At 38.1% G+C, this 16,542-nt stretch overlaps 1 protein-coding gene across 2 annotated transcripts in view; it reads left to right on the top strand.

The window, feature by feature from the left end:
- Positions 1–15,521, top strand: part of il11ra (interleukin 11 receptor subunit alpha) — a 50,470-nt gene extending 34,949 nt beyond the window's left edge. Inside the window, exons 3-12 of one of the 2 annotated variants that reach the window (XM_063478810.1) lie at positions 3,542–3,608; positions 5,307–5,473; positions 6,132–6,246; positions 7,029–7,189; positions 7,637–7,800; positions 8,200–8,344; positions 8,605–8,697; positions 10,704–10,806; positions 10,985–11,064; positions 13,344–15,521. In XM_063478810.1, coding sequence (XP_063334880.1) covers positions 3,542–3,608; positions 5,307–5,473; positions 6,132–6,246; positions 7,029–7,189; positions 7,637–7,800; positions 8,200–8,344; positions 8,605–8,697; positions 10,704–10,806; positions 10,985–11,063 — 1,094 coding nt within the window. In that variant the 3' untranslated portion in view covers position 11,064; positions 13,344–15,521. Of the gene's footprint in view, positions 1–3,541; positions 3,609–5,306; positions 5,474–6,131; positions 6,247–7,028; positions 7,190–7,636; positions 7,801–8,199; positions 8,345–8,604; positions 8,698–10,703; positions 10,807–10,984; positions 11,065–11,656 lie in introns of both variants that reach the window. The other variant, XM_063478809.1, reaches the window with a different exon arrangement.
- The last annotated feature ends 1,021 nt before the right edge of the window (positions 15,522–16,542 follow it).

Below are 16,542 nucleotides of genomic sequence, written 5' to 3'. Positions count from 1 at the left end.
CCTTAGTGCACAGATTTCTACGGCATTGAGATTCTTTCTTTCTCACTTTCTTTCTTTCTTAATTACTCCAACAAAATGAACAGCTTGCCCATAGACCTTCAGCTGAAACTGTCAAAATGTTTCCTTTTCAGTTCTTCTTTTTTCCCCTTCTTTTCCCTGCAGCAATTCCACACTCAGTTTTTATTGTCTGGAAAATACTAAGTTTCACACAGCTTGCAATTTCTGTGTCCACCCTGCCATCTGATTTCAATGTTAGGAGAAACCTGCATCCTTCCCGTGTACATTTGTGTGTGTGTGTGTGTGTGTGTGTGTGTGTGAGTGTGTCTATGCACGCGTCTCCATGTATGTGGGTATGTGTACTTAAATGCACATTTATGTGTGTGTGGTTTTATGTCTGTGTGCGCCTGTGCACATGTCTGGGTCCTCTTGCCAGAGGCAGAATCAGATATGAGTGGAACGCTGCGGGTTTGGGGAATAATGTACTTCACTGCCAATAAAACATGAATACACACATTCAGACCAGCCAAATCTTTGAGCTGCACCAAGGCCCCAGGTAGGACACATACATGCTCACACACTCACAAACGCAGAAACAGAGGGAGGATTTTGTGTCTGCGTGTGTGTGTGTGTGTTTTCAGTGGTTGAAGGGGAAAAGAAAATCTGGTTGGGAGAGCTGTTGGGAGAGGCTCTACAAGAACAAAAGTGGAGGGAAGGAAAGTATTACACAGAAGATGAAACAATACGAAAAGATAAAGGTGAAAGGTAATATTTAACCTACTGTGGTTGTTTTGTTATATGGACACAAGTGGGGTTGAATGATTAAACCTTTTTATATAGAAGTTACAGTTAAATGGCTACTGGTTTAGCTTGCAGGTTAAGCAGGTACCCATATCCCAAAAGGCTAAATGCAGCAGCCCAATCTCAACTTGGACACGAGGGCCTTTGGTGCATGTCTGCCCTCACACGCTTTCTCCCTGTTTTCTGTTCACTGCACAATGCACACGTATCTAATCAAGGTGGAAAGTCGAAAACCATAATTAAAATAAGAAATTGCAATGCAATATATTGATATTGCATTGCATAAATTGAAATGTTGCATATCTTTTTTTTTATTTTGATAATTATGACTTGTAGCACATGAAAATTAGAAATCAATTATCTCAGATTATTAGAACATTTACTAAGATTAATCAAAAAAGGATTTACAATAAAGAAATATATAACTTCTAAAAAGTATGTCTTAAAAAAATATTCACTCATTATTTGCTTGTGGCTCCTTTACCATGAATTACTCAATCATTGCTGGGTAGCTTTGATAACATACCTTAGCTCACCTGTACCTCACCTGTGTAAATACTTCTGGCTGTCCAACAAAGCACAGTAGTGACATCAGGAAACAATTTGGTAGTAGTTTGGGCACCATGGGGAAATGCCAAGTCCTACTGGAAAAGGAAATAGTTGACTTTAGACTTTTGATAAAACCAACCACCACCAACATCGGTAGATGGTATGGCACGCCAAATCATTAAAGACTGCAGAAATGTCAGTCTGGACTTCAAACACCTTGGATTCTGTGCCTTCAAGTCTCTAAGACCTTGATCTAGCAATCATAAAAGTAAAGTATTTATTTATTTTTTCAGATATCTGTAGTTTTGTTTTTTGGATTTTTTTTTTGTTTGTTTGAGTTTTGCCTGTACCCTTACAAGCTTTTTTTCTTTTAATGTTTCCAGATCTTACTCATTAGGCTGTTGATTGAAGAGCAATTAAACTGATCAAATTAATTCAAACCATAAATAACAAGATGCAGGCTTATTTTTATTTCCATTATTGAAACTGGAGAGCGTTTTTTCTCATTTTGAAAGTTTTAGATGTATCTTTCTATCACAGCTCTGTTTCTAATGTCACTCAGCTTTGTACTCTCCTCTTTGAGCATTTGTCTCCTACGCTCAAAAATATAAATGCAACCACAAAGTCACTGTGGATCATTGTTCCTCTTTTCCCAGCTGTCTCATTTTGCACAGCTACTAACAGCAGGAGTGCCAGTGAAAACCAAATATTGAAACTGCTGTCAGTAAAGTCTTCATCTTGAGTATGTGTCAAATTTAATTTAGGATTTACTTAGTTGGTCCCCAAAGGGCATACGCAGTTGTTATGGGAGGGGGAAAAATAATATATGTAACAACATTAAGATGCCTCTTCTTCTCTATGTGATTTCTGAACAGAAAATGAGGTTTCAGCTTAATGAAGCCACTTTATTCAGTTTGTTACAAGATAATAAGATACAAAAAAGCTGAATTAATGAAAAATGCAGAATCACAAACCTGGGGTAGATTGTTTGCTACCAAGGGAGGAGAGGTCGGCAGGGAGTATGCATGCCTGAGTGATTGAGGTTAACATTAATGAAGGTGTGTTCGTGGCAGACTGGCAGTCAAAGTGTTTTTGTTTTTTTTTCTTTTCTCCACTCTGAATCTACTATAAATGCCAGCATTCACTTTTTGTAGCCAAGCTAAACATACACACAGATACTCATATACTGGAGATAGTGTATCAAGCTTGCAAATCACTACAGTCACCTCAAATATTTGCTCAGGTATACACTAGTCTTAGTATTCCTTCAAATCTGCACCGCCCTGCAATTCTGTGTGACAGCATGTTGTAGTTTTGCAGATTACAAAGAATATTACTGATATCAAAATGTCATATCCAGAGTCATTAGTATCCATTGTTGCTGGATTTAAATTGGAGAATGATCTTTAAAACTACAAGGTTACATCTGTATCTAATCTTACATTGTTTAATAAATAATATACCAAAAAGCCCTAAACTGTTAGGTTGTCATAGTTGTCTATGGATTAAAGCATAGACAACTATGCAGCAAAGCTGGTGAAAAGGAGGATATCAGAGATAAAACCTAAAAAATCTCAGCAGATAAAACTAAAGTTATCTCCATTATTCAATACAGCAGTAATTTGAAATAGAAATAAATACAAGTCACCGTGAAATATGTTACTGTGTCTTTGTGAAGTTAAGACTGGGAAACCAAGGTGATTTTGAGTCTTCTGTAATCAATGAGTGTGCGTTATCAACAAGAAAATTGAAGGTTCCATATTATAGAAAGTGAACACTTTTCATAATACAGCACTTCCAAGTTTAAAACTCTCACACGACCTACCGTACTGTCTCCTTTTGTTGAAGCCAGTACGACAGGATGTTCCTGGTATTTTGGTGAAACGTTTCACTGATCCTCTGTCCATTATTAAAAGGTTCCCAGATTGGATTTGCTGATACACAGTAATATTACTTTAATGATGGAGCAGCTTTATACTGTGTGCCAAAGTCTCCTCAGCCTGGTGTCTGCAGGATCCCTTGCCTTGTATGGTCATGTTATTGTGACACGGCAGAATATACTGTAAATGGTGCCGCTTGAATCACATTAATACAGACAATGCTGACACATGGTATGTTAGATTGTGCAATGTGCAGATACTGCAAGCCAGACAACACAGTGCTTTAATATTTTATGCGATGTCTGTGTTTGCAGTGTCAGGCGAGCAGTATGGGCGCTTGGAGTCGAATGTGACACTGGCATGCAATAATTCCAAAATCAGGTAAGGAAGAAAAAAGAGCAACACACTAGCACACTTGTTGTGGTGTTTGAAAGAGTTGTTCAGTATAGCATCTCCATGCATTTGCATGCAGAGCAAATTTGTCATAAAGGTTTTGATGATATTAATTTATATACTGAAAAACTGTTAGACTCATTGTTTTTCTTAGTTATTTTCTTACTCAGAAGGTTCATTTTTAATGTTGGTGTCAAAAGAAGTTTGCCATAGTCCCCAGTGTCATCAGCCTAGAAACCAGTTTGCGACCATCTGTTAACTACCAGTCATTAGGGAAGCTGTTTCGAGAATGGTTGCTGGAGTGTGCTGTGAAATCAATCGCTAAGCCTCAGTCACATTGGCTTAAGGCCAGTCAGTCACTGGTAACCACTGGTCACTGGGGAATTGTGCGTGTATTCCCAGAGCGGTTGCAGGAAATTGCTTGCTTTTGCCAGGTTAAATTCATTGCAAAGAAGTACATGTTAATCCCCCCAAAACCTCCTCTGATTACTTTGGTCACTTCAGTTTGCTGCTATTTCCTGTAGTATGTAGGGTAGATATCGAATTGACACACAAAGACTTGCCACTTACTTGCTAAGATGCAGTGCAAATCAGGAAAATATAATGTTGCACCTTTTTAAATGTGCTGGTTTCAGCTGTAAAGCACAATTTTTCAAGTTTTACTACCATTTGGTGGTTTGGTGCAGATAGGCCAGGGTCTTGGGTGAACCATGGGTGAATGCGGCAATCCTCTAGCAACCAAAGCAATCACAAGGAGGTTTTTAGTGCTCCTTCCTCAACCAATTTTAGCTAACAACCACTTGCCAGCCAATAGGAATATATTTTTTACTAGTGACTGGAGGTTGCCAAGTGGTCTTTAGGCCTGCTTGACCGAGGCCTTAATTACAATAAAGAAACTTAACAGCAGATATCTTACTTAAAAGAAAAACCAGTAAGCTATACAGAGATGAGACAAAAATAAGATACTACACATAACTGAAGCATAATGCCAGCAAATTCCATCAGAAGAGATTCTGAAGAATTAGTTGATTATACGAACATATTCTGTGTTGTCCACAGGACTATATAAACCTTATCTTTTTATGACATATACCTAATTGCTCAAATGGTCAGTCTCAGGTATATTCATGCCTTTACTCTACTGCTAAAAGTGTTCATTGTCCTGTAGTGTGTGTATTGTATGTGCCTTCATCCTGTTTTTGTCGTGCTTGAGTAAAGCACTGGCGTGTTTAACAGTAGTTTCCTGCCCATACAGTTACTATTAGCTTCAATAGCTGTAAGTTAACAGTTATCATTAATTTGGTTAACTTTACTTGCACCTTTTTTGTCATAATGAAGCTAAATAATGTACATGACTTGACATGAATAAGGACGGCTTCTTAATGACATCAACAAACTGTGCATTTTGTTATTGTTTGACTTACATAGCAGAAGAAAGTAGTGTGTTGCTCAAAAAAAGTAATAACATGTACTTCTTTATTTTAAACAAAAGGGGGCTGGCACAATAAAATGAATGTAATATAACCTGTACTGATGTTGTGTTAGTTGTAGTTTCTTTATAAATGAATGTTGTAACATGTATGTTTTTGATATTAGGTGCTTACTGTTATTGTTCTAATCTAGGATTGGAGTTGAGACAAAGTCCTCTAAAGCATAATAACCAAAGTCTAACATGTCCCTGACTAGGTTACCTGTGTCGTGGCATCTCAGCCACAGCACAGTGTTACCATGGCATCAAGTGACACCAAATGGAAGCTTAGTCCTGCTGCGTGTCAACCATTCAGCGCAGGGCACCTACAGCTGCTATGACAACAGTGGGCGGCTCCTCCGTTCTATAAAACTCAGGCTGGGCCGTAAGTGTTCCTGTGACTTGTTAAGCTTGCTCTTAATTTATGGGTTAGCACCATTAAAAAGGTCTGTTCTGTATCTAGTCTTTTGGCATGGGACTGCAGCCTTCAAAAATTCAGTTTTCTAAGCAGAAAACTGCTTGCATCCCTGTGTTACAGGCCTCATATATACATTCAGTCTCCCAATCCCATACAGATCTTAGAGGAAGTTTATGTTTGTGCCACTGAGAAATTCTCATCTCTTTTACAAATTTATCTCAACATGTTTTTATTTCCCTCTGGATCTGCATTTTTAATGAAGGAATTTAACAGGACAACTTACTGAAACAGTGATAATCAGAGCGCCAGTGCTGGTCCTCAGAGGAAACTGGTCTTATCGGTCATCAATTAGACAAAGCCCTCCACTTCCTATAACTGTCTTGCACAGGAAGCATCTCCCTAAGTAGGCTTCCTTTTGAAGTTCAGGGAATTTTTCCATGGTACTGGTCATTCAATATTTTGGTTAATGTGCAGGAAACTAGGGCACAGACACCAAGCTGTTAATTTTAGACTTGAAGACAAGCCATATAAACTTTAAAAAATATAACAACTTATAACAGAGCTCTGAAAAACATTACTCCCTTTCTATCCTGAAAATGATCTATGCCTTACTACTGTTCCCCAGATCCCCCCGGGCGGCTGACCATTTCCTGTCAAGTGCCCAATCACACACATGTTCGCTGCTCCTGGGTAGAAACTGTAAAGACCTTTCTGCCAGCAGAGTATAATGCCTCCTTCAGGTAAGAGCTAGTTACTGCACAGAGTTGAATTTTGAATGCAGTGTGTATAGTTTGAGTAGTATGCTAATATATAGTATATATCAAATTATCCTTCTTTGAGTCTGCCGTTCTTCCTCCAACTTGTCATATGGCTCTTAAGCTGGGCACGCATACTTTTGCAAACTGTAGTGTTCTCAAACAGGAAACAATACACACTTAAAGTGTTTTCATGGACTGCAGTAGACACTAGCAGGAACAAGACTGACTCTTAAAAACTGCTGAGTAAAGATTAGACATTCAGCTGGTGGACAATTCAACAAATAAATAATGAGTGTAAACAAGTACAGTCACAATATGACTTTTCTACTCTGAGATGTAAGCATACTGAAGCACTGAACCACAAAAGGGCTATTAGATCTGTTACCTTTTTGCTGTTGAGGTAAATAATTTCACTTGTGCTATTGTCATTTCTGTTCTTTTTATCTTTTGTCTCACTGGTAAATGTTTGGCACGCTTTGAAAAAATTCTTATTGGGAAACACTAGAAGAGACTGATTCTTAATAATTCATCTGGAATTTACGGACCACACACTACACAGCTTTATCTGGTCACTGTAAACACCATAAGCCTTGGCGGAACAGACTCTCAGAGCTGACATGTACACACTACATTTATATCAGCCTGACATTTATTTAGAGGCTTCAGAATTGAGCTGTGGTGAATTGGTTGTACTATCTTTGCTGTTTTTAGCACATATTTCAGTTGTCATTAACTCTAAATAGCATTTTTTGTGTGTTTTTAAGCAATGGTAAAGAGTGGAGCCCATGCATCGTGGACGTCACCCAGAAGCACTGCGATGTAGTTCACCCTGCTTTCTGGCAGCCCATCCATACCCTTAGAATCACAGAGACGAATACGCTTGGGTCTAAGAATACAACCGCCAGTGTTAAATTACACGAGCTATGTAAGATCACGCTAAACACACTTGTGTAATATAGACCATACATTACATTTTAAGGATTTTTTTCCCATTTCCAAAATATTAATTCTGGGAACACAAAGTGGAATTTCACACATGCACAGGTAAAGTTAAAGCAAACTGGTTTGTACAGAAGACACTGCATCATGATATCTAATGACACACATCTGTCTTTGTTACTGCTGTTATGACCATGCCCTTCTGATTCTCATATTATGACCTAATTCATCCTGTTTTGCATTGTACCAGTTGTACCAGGTCATGATTTTGTTTCAACATACTTTATTTCATTAACGTCATTATTTTAGAGTTTTTGATCACCAATAGTAACATCAAAGTAAAACAGCATGAGAGATTTTGTATGTTTTTTGCCCAGTGAAAATAACAAAATATAATACTTAATCAAATTTTATTTAATCCTGTCTTTTCCAGTAAAACCAGACCCTCCAGAGTCAGTGTTGGTGAAGGAACTTGAAGGGTATCCAAAGAAGCTACTGATCTCATGGAGATTTCCCTCTTCCTGGCCCCAGCATGATGCTTTTCCTTTGATATTTCATATCAGATATAGGCCACAGGGCTCTATGTTCTGGTCAGAGGTTCGTAAGCAAGACCGTTGTTTTCACTTCAATGCCGATGGGGTTGTAGTTAGGAATAAACTTGAACATGTACATTGGAGAAAATATAACAAATGTTTCAAATATTTTACCAGCAGTTGAAAATAATTTTTTGATTTCCAACTGATAAAGCACAACTTTCTGCTTTTATATACTGAGATAAAACATTAAAAGCCGCACAACTGTTTCACTGTTTTTGTTTTGTTAGGTCACTTTAAACACACTACAGCTAAACACAAGGGGGGAAGTGTTGGTCATGAACTTCTGCACTGCGGTTTCTTTGTTTTAACTTTCTAAATTGACTGCTACCATCTTGTTTGTGTGTGTGTGTGTGTGTGTGTGTGCTCCTTCCCTGACATGTTTCTCTCTCTTTTTAACCAGATTTACTCTTTGGATAATTCAATTGTAATATGGGACGCTCTGGCAGGCCACCTTCACCAGGTTCAGGTGCGAACCCGTGATGAAATTAACGCGGAGAGCCAGTGGAGTGAATGGTCTCCTCTGCTACTCGGCAGGCCCTGGGAAGGTAGGAGGAAAAATTAAAGTAGTCCGTATCAGTCATTTTATTTTGAGACCAAATTTACGATCCAAAAAGCGATCAATAAATTAAGGCATTATATAGATTTGATTAAAAGGTAACACGATCAAATAATTATCTTTAAATACACTTAAAGTTGAATCACATTCAGTTAAGAGTAGTATTAGAACTTTTATTACAGGCTTTGTACTATTCCTGTTTACTGACTAAAGTAAAAAACTTACTCTGGGCCTGCGTTTGCCTTACAGACTATACCACCCCTGAGCCTGATGTGGAACCAGATGACATCTTTACTCTCCCAACCAAATCAAAGCCTGAAGCCTCCACTCCAAAGTCACGGGGTAAGACACCAAATGAAAACTGTTATTGCAATAAGTTATGTTGGGGGTCAACTAGAGTGCAGCTAATGTCACTGGATTAGTACTACACCAGCTAGGTTGCTACCACAATTACCACAACCCCTTTTAGCACTACTAATATTAGACCTGCTCTGTAACAGTTACTAATACCGTTTCATTACTAAGTAATTTTAACCATAAATGATTTTCATTTATTAGCATGTTTTTAGCAGCAGTGTAGCGGCTCAAATCTTGGATCAGTTCTCGCATACTGATGTTTCTTGATTGTTTTTTTTCCTCTCTCCCTCTGTCTAGATTTTACTCAGTTATCTTCAACAGCTGAGAAGCTGAGGCATTATTTACAGTTATTAGAGGAATTAAACACATAGCAGTAGAATGAAAATTATGTTTATATATGCATTTTGCTTTCCTATAGCACTTAGAAAGGTCTTTCTGGTTCTTTGATCCAATAGCCCCTTGAATTAGTGTGGATGGCCTGACCTTATGTTTTGTAAACGTTTTACAAAACACGAGACATTTTTAACTCGAGAGTCCCAGACTCAGGGTTAGGTTCGGAGAGTAGTCTGGCACTTAGTTGTGGTCGTCAAACTTAAGGGTAAGAGGCTTGGGGATGCATTAATGTCTGCGATGTCATCACAAAGACAGCCAATTATACATTTCCCTTGTGTGTATGTGTGGTCCTCCTCCTCCCCCTCACACATAGCATGGGGTAGACAGCAGTCACTGTAGAGGAAATACTACTATCAGATTTTTAGCCAAAATATGAGCACCTCTTGTCCAAGTGATTTTAAGTGCACTTGACACTGCACTTACTCCAGTTTCCAACAACACACCCAACAAGTTTGAAGTGGATCAGATGAACAGTTACTGAGATAGAGGGGAAAAAGGAGAAATATGTTTTTTTTAATGATGTAGGTGTCCTTCAGTGTATCTATTGGGCCTTTTTGAGCATACATTAGATGAAAATGATTGAAAACCACTGAACCATGTGAATCATAACCTAATAAGCGCAAGACGAGATGTTTTTACCTTGTGTTTTGGTGGCGTTGAGAAGGCTCATCGGGCATTGATGCAGCAGCAATCTCTAGGAAGGCATTTATTATGGTTATTACTTGTTACTTGATAGAACAGTGCAAGTAGCTTGTGCCTGGCTTCATCACCAAATTACATATAATTGCAGTAATTGGCACCTGTGGGATGTCATGTTTTCTACGATGCTGTGTGCACACTGGATGAAAGCAAAGTACATGGCAAGCTCAGGTATACATGGGAAAAAAACAGAGTTAAAAGCAGCCTGCAGCTGCAAGCATGCCATCTAAAATATACACATGCAGGATACGCACAACAAGTATACACCCACCCACACGCAGTATATACAAGGAGACAACTACAGGTTTGGCAGTGGAGGACAGGCTAAAAGCCTGTGACTGGTGCTGTTGGATTATTTAAACTGGTGTCCTGTGAAGCAGATGTCTTCTTCTATTTGTGTCAGCATGTGAGAGAAAGCACTGTCGTTTGCAGATGTGCTCATAAATCACCTGCTCTCGGTGATATGCACTTTTGCTTTTTCGTTTTTGAACGTGTTGGTACTTTTACAGTTCGGGATGATGTTTTCTCTCATTTGTGTGTGTGAAAGCGAGTTGTTTACTCCTCTCAGTATAATAAATGCATGTTTGGGTGAAAAGCCATAATGGCAGATTTCAAATTAGCTTCTCACCAGGGAGTAATTAAATCCAGGAACACACACAGCTTTTTTTTCTTTCCATTTTTGTCTCACATAGATGTGTAAACTTTCTCCCCATGTTATGCCATGTTTGGCTTTTATTGTATTTATTTCACTGCACTTTTACATCTGCTTATTCCATCATGTGTGCGTTCGTCTCACTTCAATGTCCTGTGTGAATTCTGTCATCTGTCCTTCTCTGTACCTCCCACCCTGCTTGTTTTGCTGAACCTCCCTTCTCTGCTCCTCTTCTCTTCCCACCCAGGTTCTAAACACGGGGATGAAGGTAATTTAGGTCTGGTGATTCTCCTGGTTTTGTTCTCCGTGGTCATCCTCACCACCATCTTTTCCCTCATCTTTGTTGTGTGGTAAGAAAAATACACACACAGGCATATCCCACATCCACAGGCCATGACTGTGTGGTCTGTGTCTCTGTTTTAGTTTGAGTAAGATTTTTTTCTTTGTTTCTTTTCTTTTTTTTTTCAAAAGCCTGGCATTCTTAAAGTTTTTGTCAGTCAGTGTTGATGTTTCATTTTGTATATCCAGGATGAGACAGAGGCGACGTGATCATGCCACCAAACAAGAGCTCACCTCTATGGTCAAGATGAAGTCCATCCCAATCTAACGTAAGAAACTGTTACTATTTTTTTAGAGGCTTTTTGACATTTTTATTCCCCCCTTACATAAACTATGCTGCATATATGAACATGTTAAACTCAAACACCTGGCTGTTTTTGTGTTTAGATGAGCACATTTGGGAGTTTTGACAGTTTCAGACATTTGAATGGTGAACAGATTCTGTGGCAAGGAGATAATTAAACTCCTAATTAAATGTCTCTTCTTTCAAATTTGTATAAGTACAGCAAAATGCCCTCAAAAGAGCACTAAGCTAGTGAGCCACTGCCTAAAGAAGAACCAAAATGGTTCCAAAGGATGCTATAAACAACATTCAGACAACCCTTCAGATAGCTAGCCAACTTGTGATTATAAGGCTAACACACACACACACACAGAGATTATAACCCTCTAAGTATGGCTGCATATCTGTCATCCAACTCTGCTATTTAAATCTGTGCTTTCAAGCCCGTGGTTAATTACTTTTTGATTTATACGTGTTTTGTAAAACCTTTTTCCCTCCTGCTTCCCTCTACTCTGCTCTCATTTATGTGCTCCCTTCCCATCTTCATTTTTCATCAGCTTTTTCTCCTCTCATCTCAGGTTAATTTGAAACATCTTCAACCCATCAGCCCCTTCTGGGGTTTCACCAGTGAGTCAGCCTGTACCATTCCCCGCTGTTAACATGCTGACCGTCCATATTTGGCTACATTAACCGCAGAGCGTCATTCAAGAGTCCATCCAGAATCCAAGGCAGCAGGAACTAACTCATGTAAAGAACTTGACAAAGTAAGGTCATTACCAGTTTATATCGGCTGACTGATGGGCAGTTTTTTCAAAGACTTCCTTGGACATATTCAGTGACTACAAGTGCACTACCCATAATGCAACATGAGACTCCTACCTGCCGTCCATGGGTATAGGGACAGTCCTCTTCACTTCAGCAATGCACACTACTACTCAGCAGACTGTAGGAGCGACACTGCACAGGGACATTTGAGTTCACTCATAACCAGTGCTCTGTCAAGTCTCCCCAAACATTTTTTTTTTTTTACTTTTAAGCAACAAATAAGGAAAAACAAGTGCAGCTGCCAAACAGGAGCAAAGGGGAACATTGTTTCTGGAACAACTCGTCACCCAGAACTCCTCACACTCTCAATCACTGTGAGAGGTAACACATATAGCGTGTGTTCATTCTCACATCGACTGATTGACCGACTCAATGCTGTGAAGGAAGCAACACTTCTGCTAATTTCTGTGCGTGTCTGATGCCAAAGAAGCAATGACGGGCATTATGGGCTCAGGTGGGAGGCAGGGAGCAACCTGTCACCTGCTACTGGCATGAGGGAGAATATGGACATAGAGAATGAGGTCCGGGGTTTAATAGACTTTGTTTCATTTATGACAAGTGATTTTATGTTGCATGATATCCCTGTTATGTTGTCTGGCATATTAAGTAAAGGTTTTGTTTCTTTTGTTGTAGTTCTTTCTGTCCATCCATTCACTGTTTCTAAATGTGTGCGAATGAAAGACTCGCATAAGAGAAAGAGGGAAAGATACTGGCCTTTCACAGATCACCAGCATTATGAAAATACATGGATTCTTAGTCATCTAGAGAATATTAGAGCATACATATTCAGCTGTTTTGTCTAGATTCCAATAATAATAACCCCAGGGTCATTGTGTTTTAAAAAAAATGGGAGTGTGTTTTGTTCAGATTCATTATTAAGTCAAACCATGAAATCATAAGAAAAAGAGGAAAGTAGTAAATCTGAAAAGCTGGAACTTAAAATTTAATTGGAATAGATGAAAATTGTTGTCATAAACTGACTGGTGTAGTCAGCCTTTTAAAGACAAAATATGACATAATGAGGCCATTAAAAAAAGTTTCCTTATCATGTTTTTTATTGTTTTTTTTAATAAGTTACAAGATTAGAGTGATGTTACTAATGAAATGAGGGCAAAGGTTTAGATAGATGCCTTTGAGGGGACAAAAGCAAAAAGTGCTACAAAGTAGCTTGCTTTATTTTAACACGAAACATGGAAAGTGATGCAGAAAGTGCTGCATTTGATATCATTAGGAACAATGTGTGTACTCGCACGCCTCATATCTGTCCATACACGAGAGAGGTGCATTCTGGGTGGTTACTACGGTCTCGTTCACCATAGTAACTAACAACGAAAGGGGTACGCAGCACTAGGCTTTCACTGCAGTTAGTAAAATGAATGTAAATGATGGTTTTAGGATGCTGAATTTTCTTGGGGTTATTTTTGTTTTTTGTTTTTTTAGGGGACATTTGAGGAGAGGAAATAAACAGCGGGGCATTGGCACAGATCGAATAGTTGCCATCAACTGCAGAGATTGTACAAATCTAAGAACCACCTGCATCAGCTGCTCAGTTAACCTTTGAGTTTATGAGGTAGATCAGTGCATGCTGGGCGGTGGTGGAGATGAGCACGCACGCAATAAACTGACAAGAGTAACCCTCGCTCACTGTACGTCTGTCTCAAAACCCATCGCCTCACGGAAAACACTCGATTTCTGGGTGGCCAGCACTTAAAAATACCTCCGATACAGCTTGTCTGCTTTAGTCCTGCTTTTCACACCTGTGCCTATAAACCTTGTGTCCTGCTAGCTTTGCACCACAGATGGAACCGAGAGGCTCTTCTGCTTGAGAAGCAATTTTTCTTTCTTTCTTTCTGCTGGTTTGGTTGTTACATTCTGCTCATCTAAGGCTGTGCAGTTTCTTTTGGCTGTCATTTCAGAAACACAAGGTGCATCTAAGTCAAACTTTTTTATGTTTTTCCCAGTTTGGCAACTGTATTGTCTCTCAAGCTAGCTCCACATATTATGCATGGATCCAGTTGAAGCTTTTTTGTATATTATTGTATATCAAACTTAAAAAAAAAATACATACCTATGTTATATGTGATGTTTATATGTAAGAAAAAAAACATAATCTTTGGGGTAGATTGACAGACATGGTTTAGCTCAGTCTTGTGTTAAGGACATTTCTTTTTAATAAATCTGTCATTCCACACAAATATTACATAAGTAAATACATTACATACTCCCTGTCAATCACTCTAGGTCAATACTAAAACTGATTGGACGAATTGGAAGTGAATACAGTGTCAATGGACGGAGACTTCAATAGTATTAATAGCCTGAGCTAAGCCATTTCTTGTGAGTCTTCCCAGCATTGTGTATGTGTGTTTTTCCCCCCAGTTATATGAAGCTGTGTTACTGTACGATTACTGTATGGACAACGTGTTTACTGAGTTAGTCCTTATCCAATGTTTAATTCCTTTTTTTTTTTTTAAAAATAGAACCACAAATGGATGCTTTCTTTTCACTGACACTCTCCTTCCTCCATTCTGGTGGCAACATTCACAAAGACAGTGAAATATTTTAAAAATTATTCACAGAGTCAATTTGAGAACCCGCCCTTTACTTCCTGTTTAAACTGTGTTCCAGTAAACTCGGGGCTCTGATAGATGTGAGATATAAAAGGATGCATTCGGAGCTGTTGTACTAGAATGTGCACACAAATTTGATTTTAATTTCTTCTGTTTTTTTTTTTTTTTTTTTTTTTTTTAAATATTACTATTGGTGCAATGAATGTCATCTTTTTGTCATTTAAAAAAATCTTTGTAGCTGAATCTTTGTATAGTAAATTCTTTTTCTTATGCTTGTCTTGTCCTTCCGAGGTCCGGTCAAAAAAAAAAAACTTTAATCAAGAGTGAACCCACTACCTGCTCTCTGTGTGACTTTTATACTAAATATTCAGTTTTATACAGCCAAATTAGGAATTTAAAAAAGATAGTAAATATAACATAAGAGCCACTTTGCCATAATTGCTGGATTTACCGGTAATAAAGTTAATATTTTTCCAATCTACACAGTAATGTAAAAGTGAAATACCTGTTTTAAAGATATTTTTATGATAAATATTCAAAGCAAACTTTGATAAATTGTATAAACCATCCATCAGATTCAATTTTCCGGGCACAGTGCCATATGTTTTAAAAGGCGCCTATAAATAAGATGTGTTATTAATATTACTATTATTATTATTATTATTATTATTATTATTATTATTATTGTTATATCAGTGACTGTTCACCCTGTCTATTTTGTTTTTAAGGGTTCAATGTGACATGTTTTCTGTAAGTGTATGCCTATGGAGTTCTTTCTGTGTCTTTCTTGGTGTTTTTGTTATTTGTTTTGTTTTTTTCTGTGTGGACAAACTTCTTTTACAGTCTATGTTCCTCTGCGATATGTGATAGTTAGAGGAGCCTGTTGATTTTTAGTTCTTGCAACTCAGATGAAACTCAGGCATCCATTCTCAGATGTACATAGTCATTTTTGTTTCCTTGTGTTCAACAAATATCACCATAAGCTGTTTTTTTTTTTTCTTCCTTCCTGTCCTGGTGTCTGTGAAATAAAAAAAACTATTTTATCACACTTCTATTCCTTTTTTTTCTCTTTTATTTCCCATGAAAATTCAATGTTATGGTTCACTAACCTTTTGTCCATAACTTCCATTATCTTTTCAGTACAGCTGCGCATTTGTTTTATAAAGTTTATCTACTTCCTTGTGTATCACAGTTTATTCTTTGGTTGTTTGATGGAAAAAAACCCAATTGTCTAGAGTTACTCAAAAAAAAAGATGTCTGTTATTGTTTGGTCCTTTGCATTGTGTAAAAGCTGAAAGAATTACCCCTTAAGGCCTTTTCTCTTTGAGGCAGTTTCTGACGTCTAAATGCTTAAGCTACCTTTTCTTGTCTTCGTGACAATAATTAATAATTAGAAGGAAATAACCCTGATATTCTGATCACACTTTGACAACAGTCTTATTTGTGGTGCAGGGGGGTTTAGCACAAAGATACTTTGTCATAGCCAGACAAAGTTGGTGGCACCAGGTAGTGCTACCAATAAAGTCAAAGAAGGGTGATGAATATCTCTACACCATGTAAGGAAATATAACATAAAAGGCAACGTTTGTGGTGCAAATAAGACAAGTCTTCATTGTGGCTCTCAGTGCTTCTGTTTATGCCTACCATAACAGCCGTACATTATAGCTCCGAAACCTTTGATATTTAAACCTTATAGTGTACTCGGTGCAGTTGGGCGTGACACTCTCAGCCAAATGAAGAGCTATAATCTTGGTGATAAAAGGAAAAAAAATGCACGGATTCATTTTCCAATCTGCGCTTCTGTTTGAGCAGTGTAAATCAGTTGGAGCAAGTATAAACGTACTGTGAGTGGAATACACACAGTATTGTATTAGCACATTAGCACAAGGGCTTTGTACTGACCCTATAGGTCAGTTTAAGACAATACCACTTAGAAAGATAAAAGCTGTTATTGCTCGTGTTTGCCATCGTTAGTTTATAAATGGAGGTAACTGTCTTATGTTACCAACAGTGAGCTTTGCCAAGTAAGCCTTTTGGTTAATGTAGCTCAGACCAGACAATTACTGTAT

This window comes from Pelmatolapia mariae, linkage group LG7 (assembly GCF_036321145.2).
Source record: "Pelmatolapia mariae isolate MD_Pm_ZW linkage group LG7, Pm_UMD_F_2, whole genome shotgun sequence".
Taxonomy (NCBI): domain Eukaryota; kingdom Metazoa; phylum Chordata; class Actinopteri; order Cichliformes; family Cichlidae; genus Pelmatolapia; species Pelmatolapia mariae.
The sequence above is the reverse complement of the archived record's forward strand: the minus strand, read 5'-3'. Positions and strand labels throughout refer to the sequence as shown.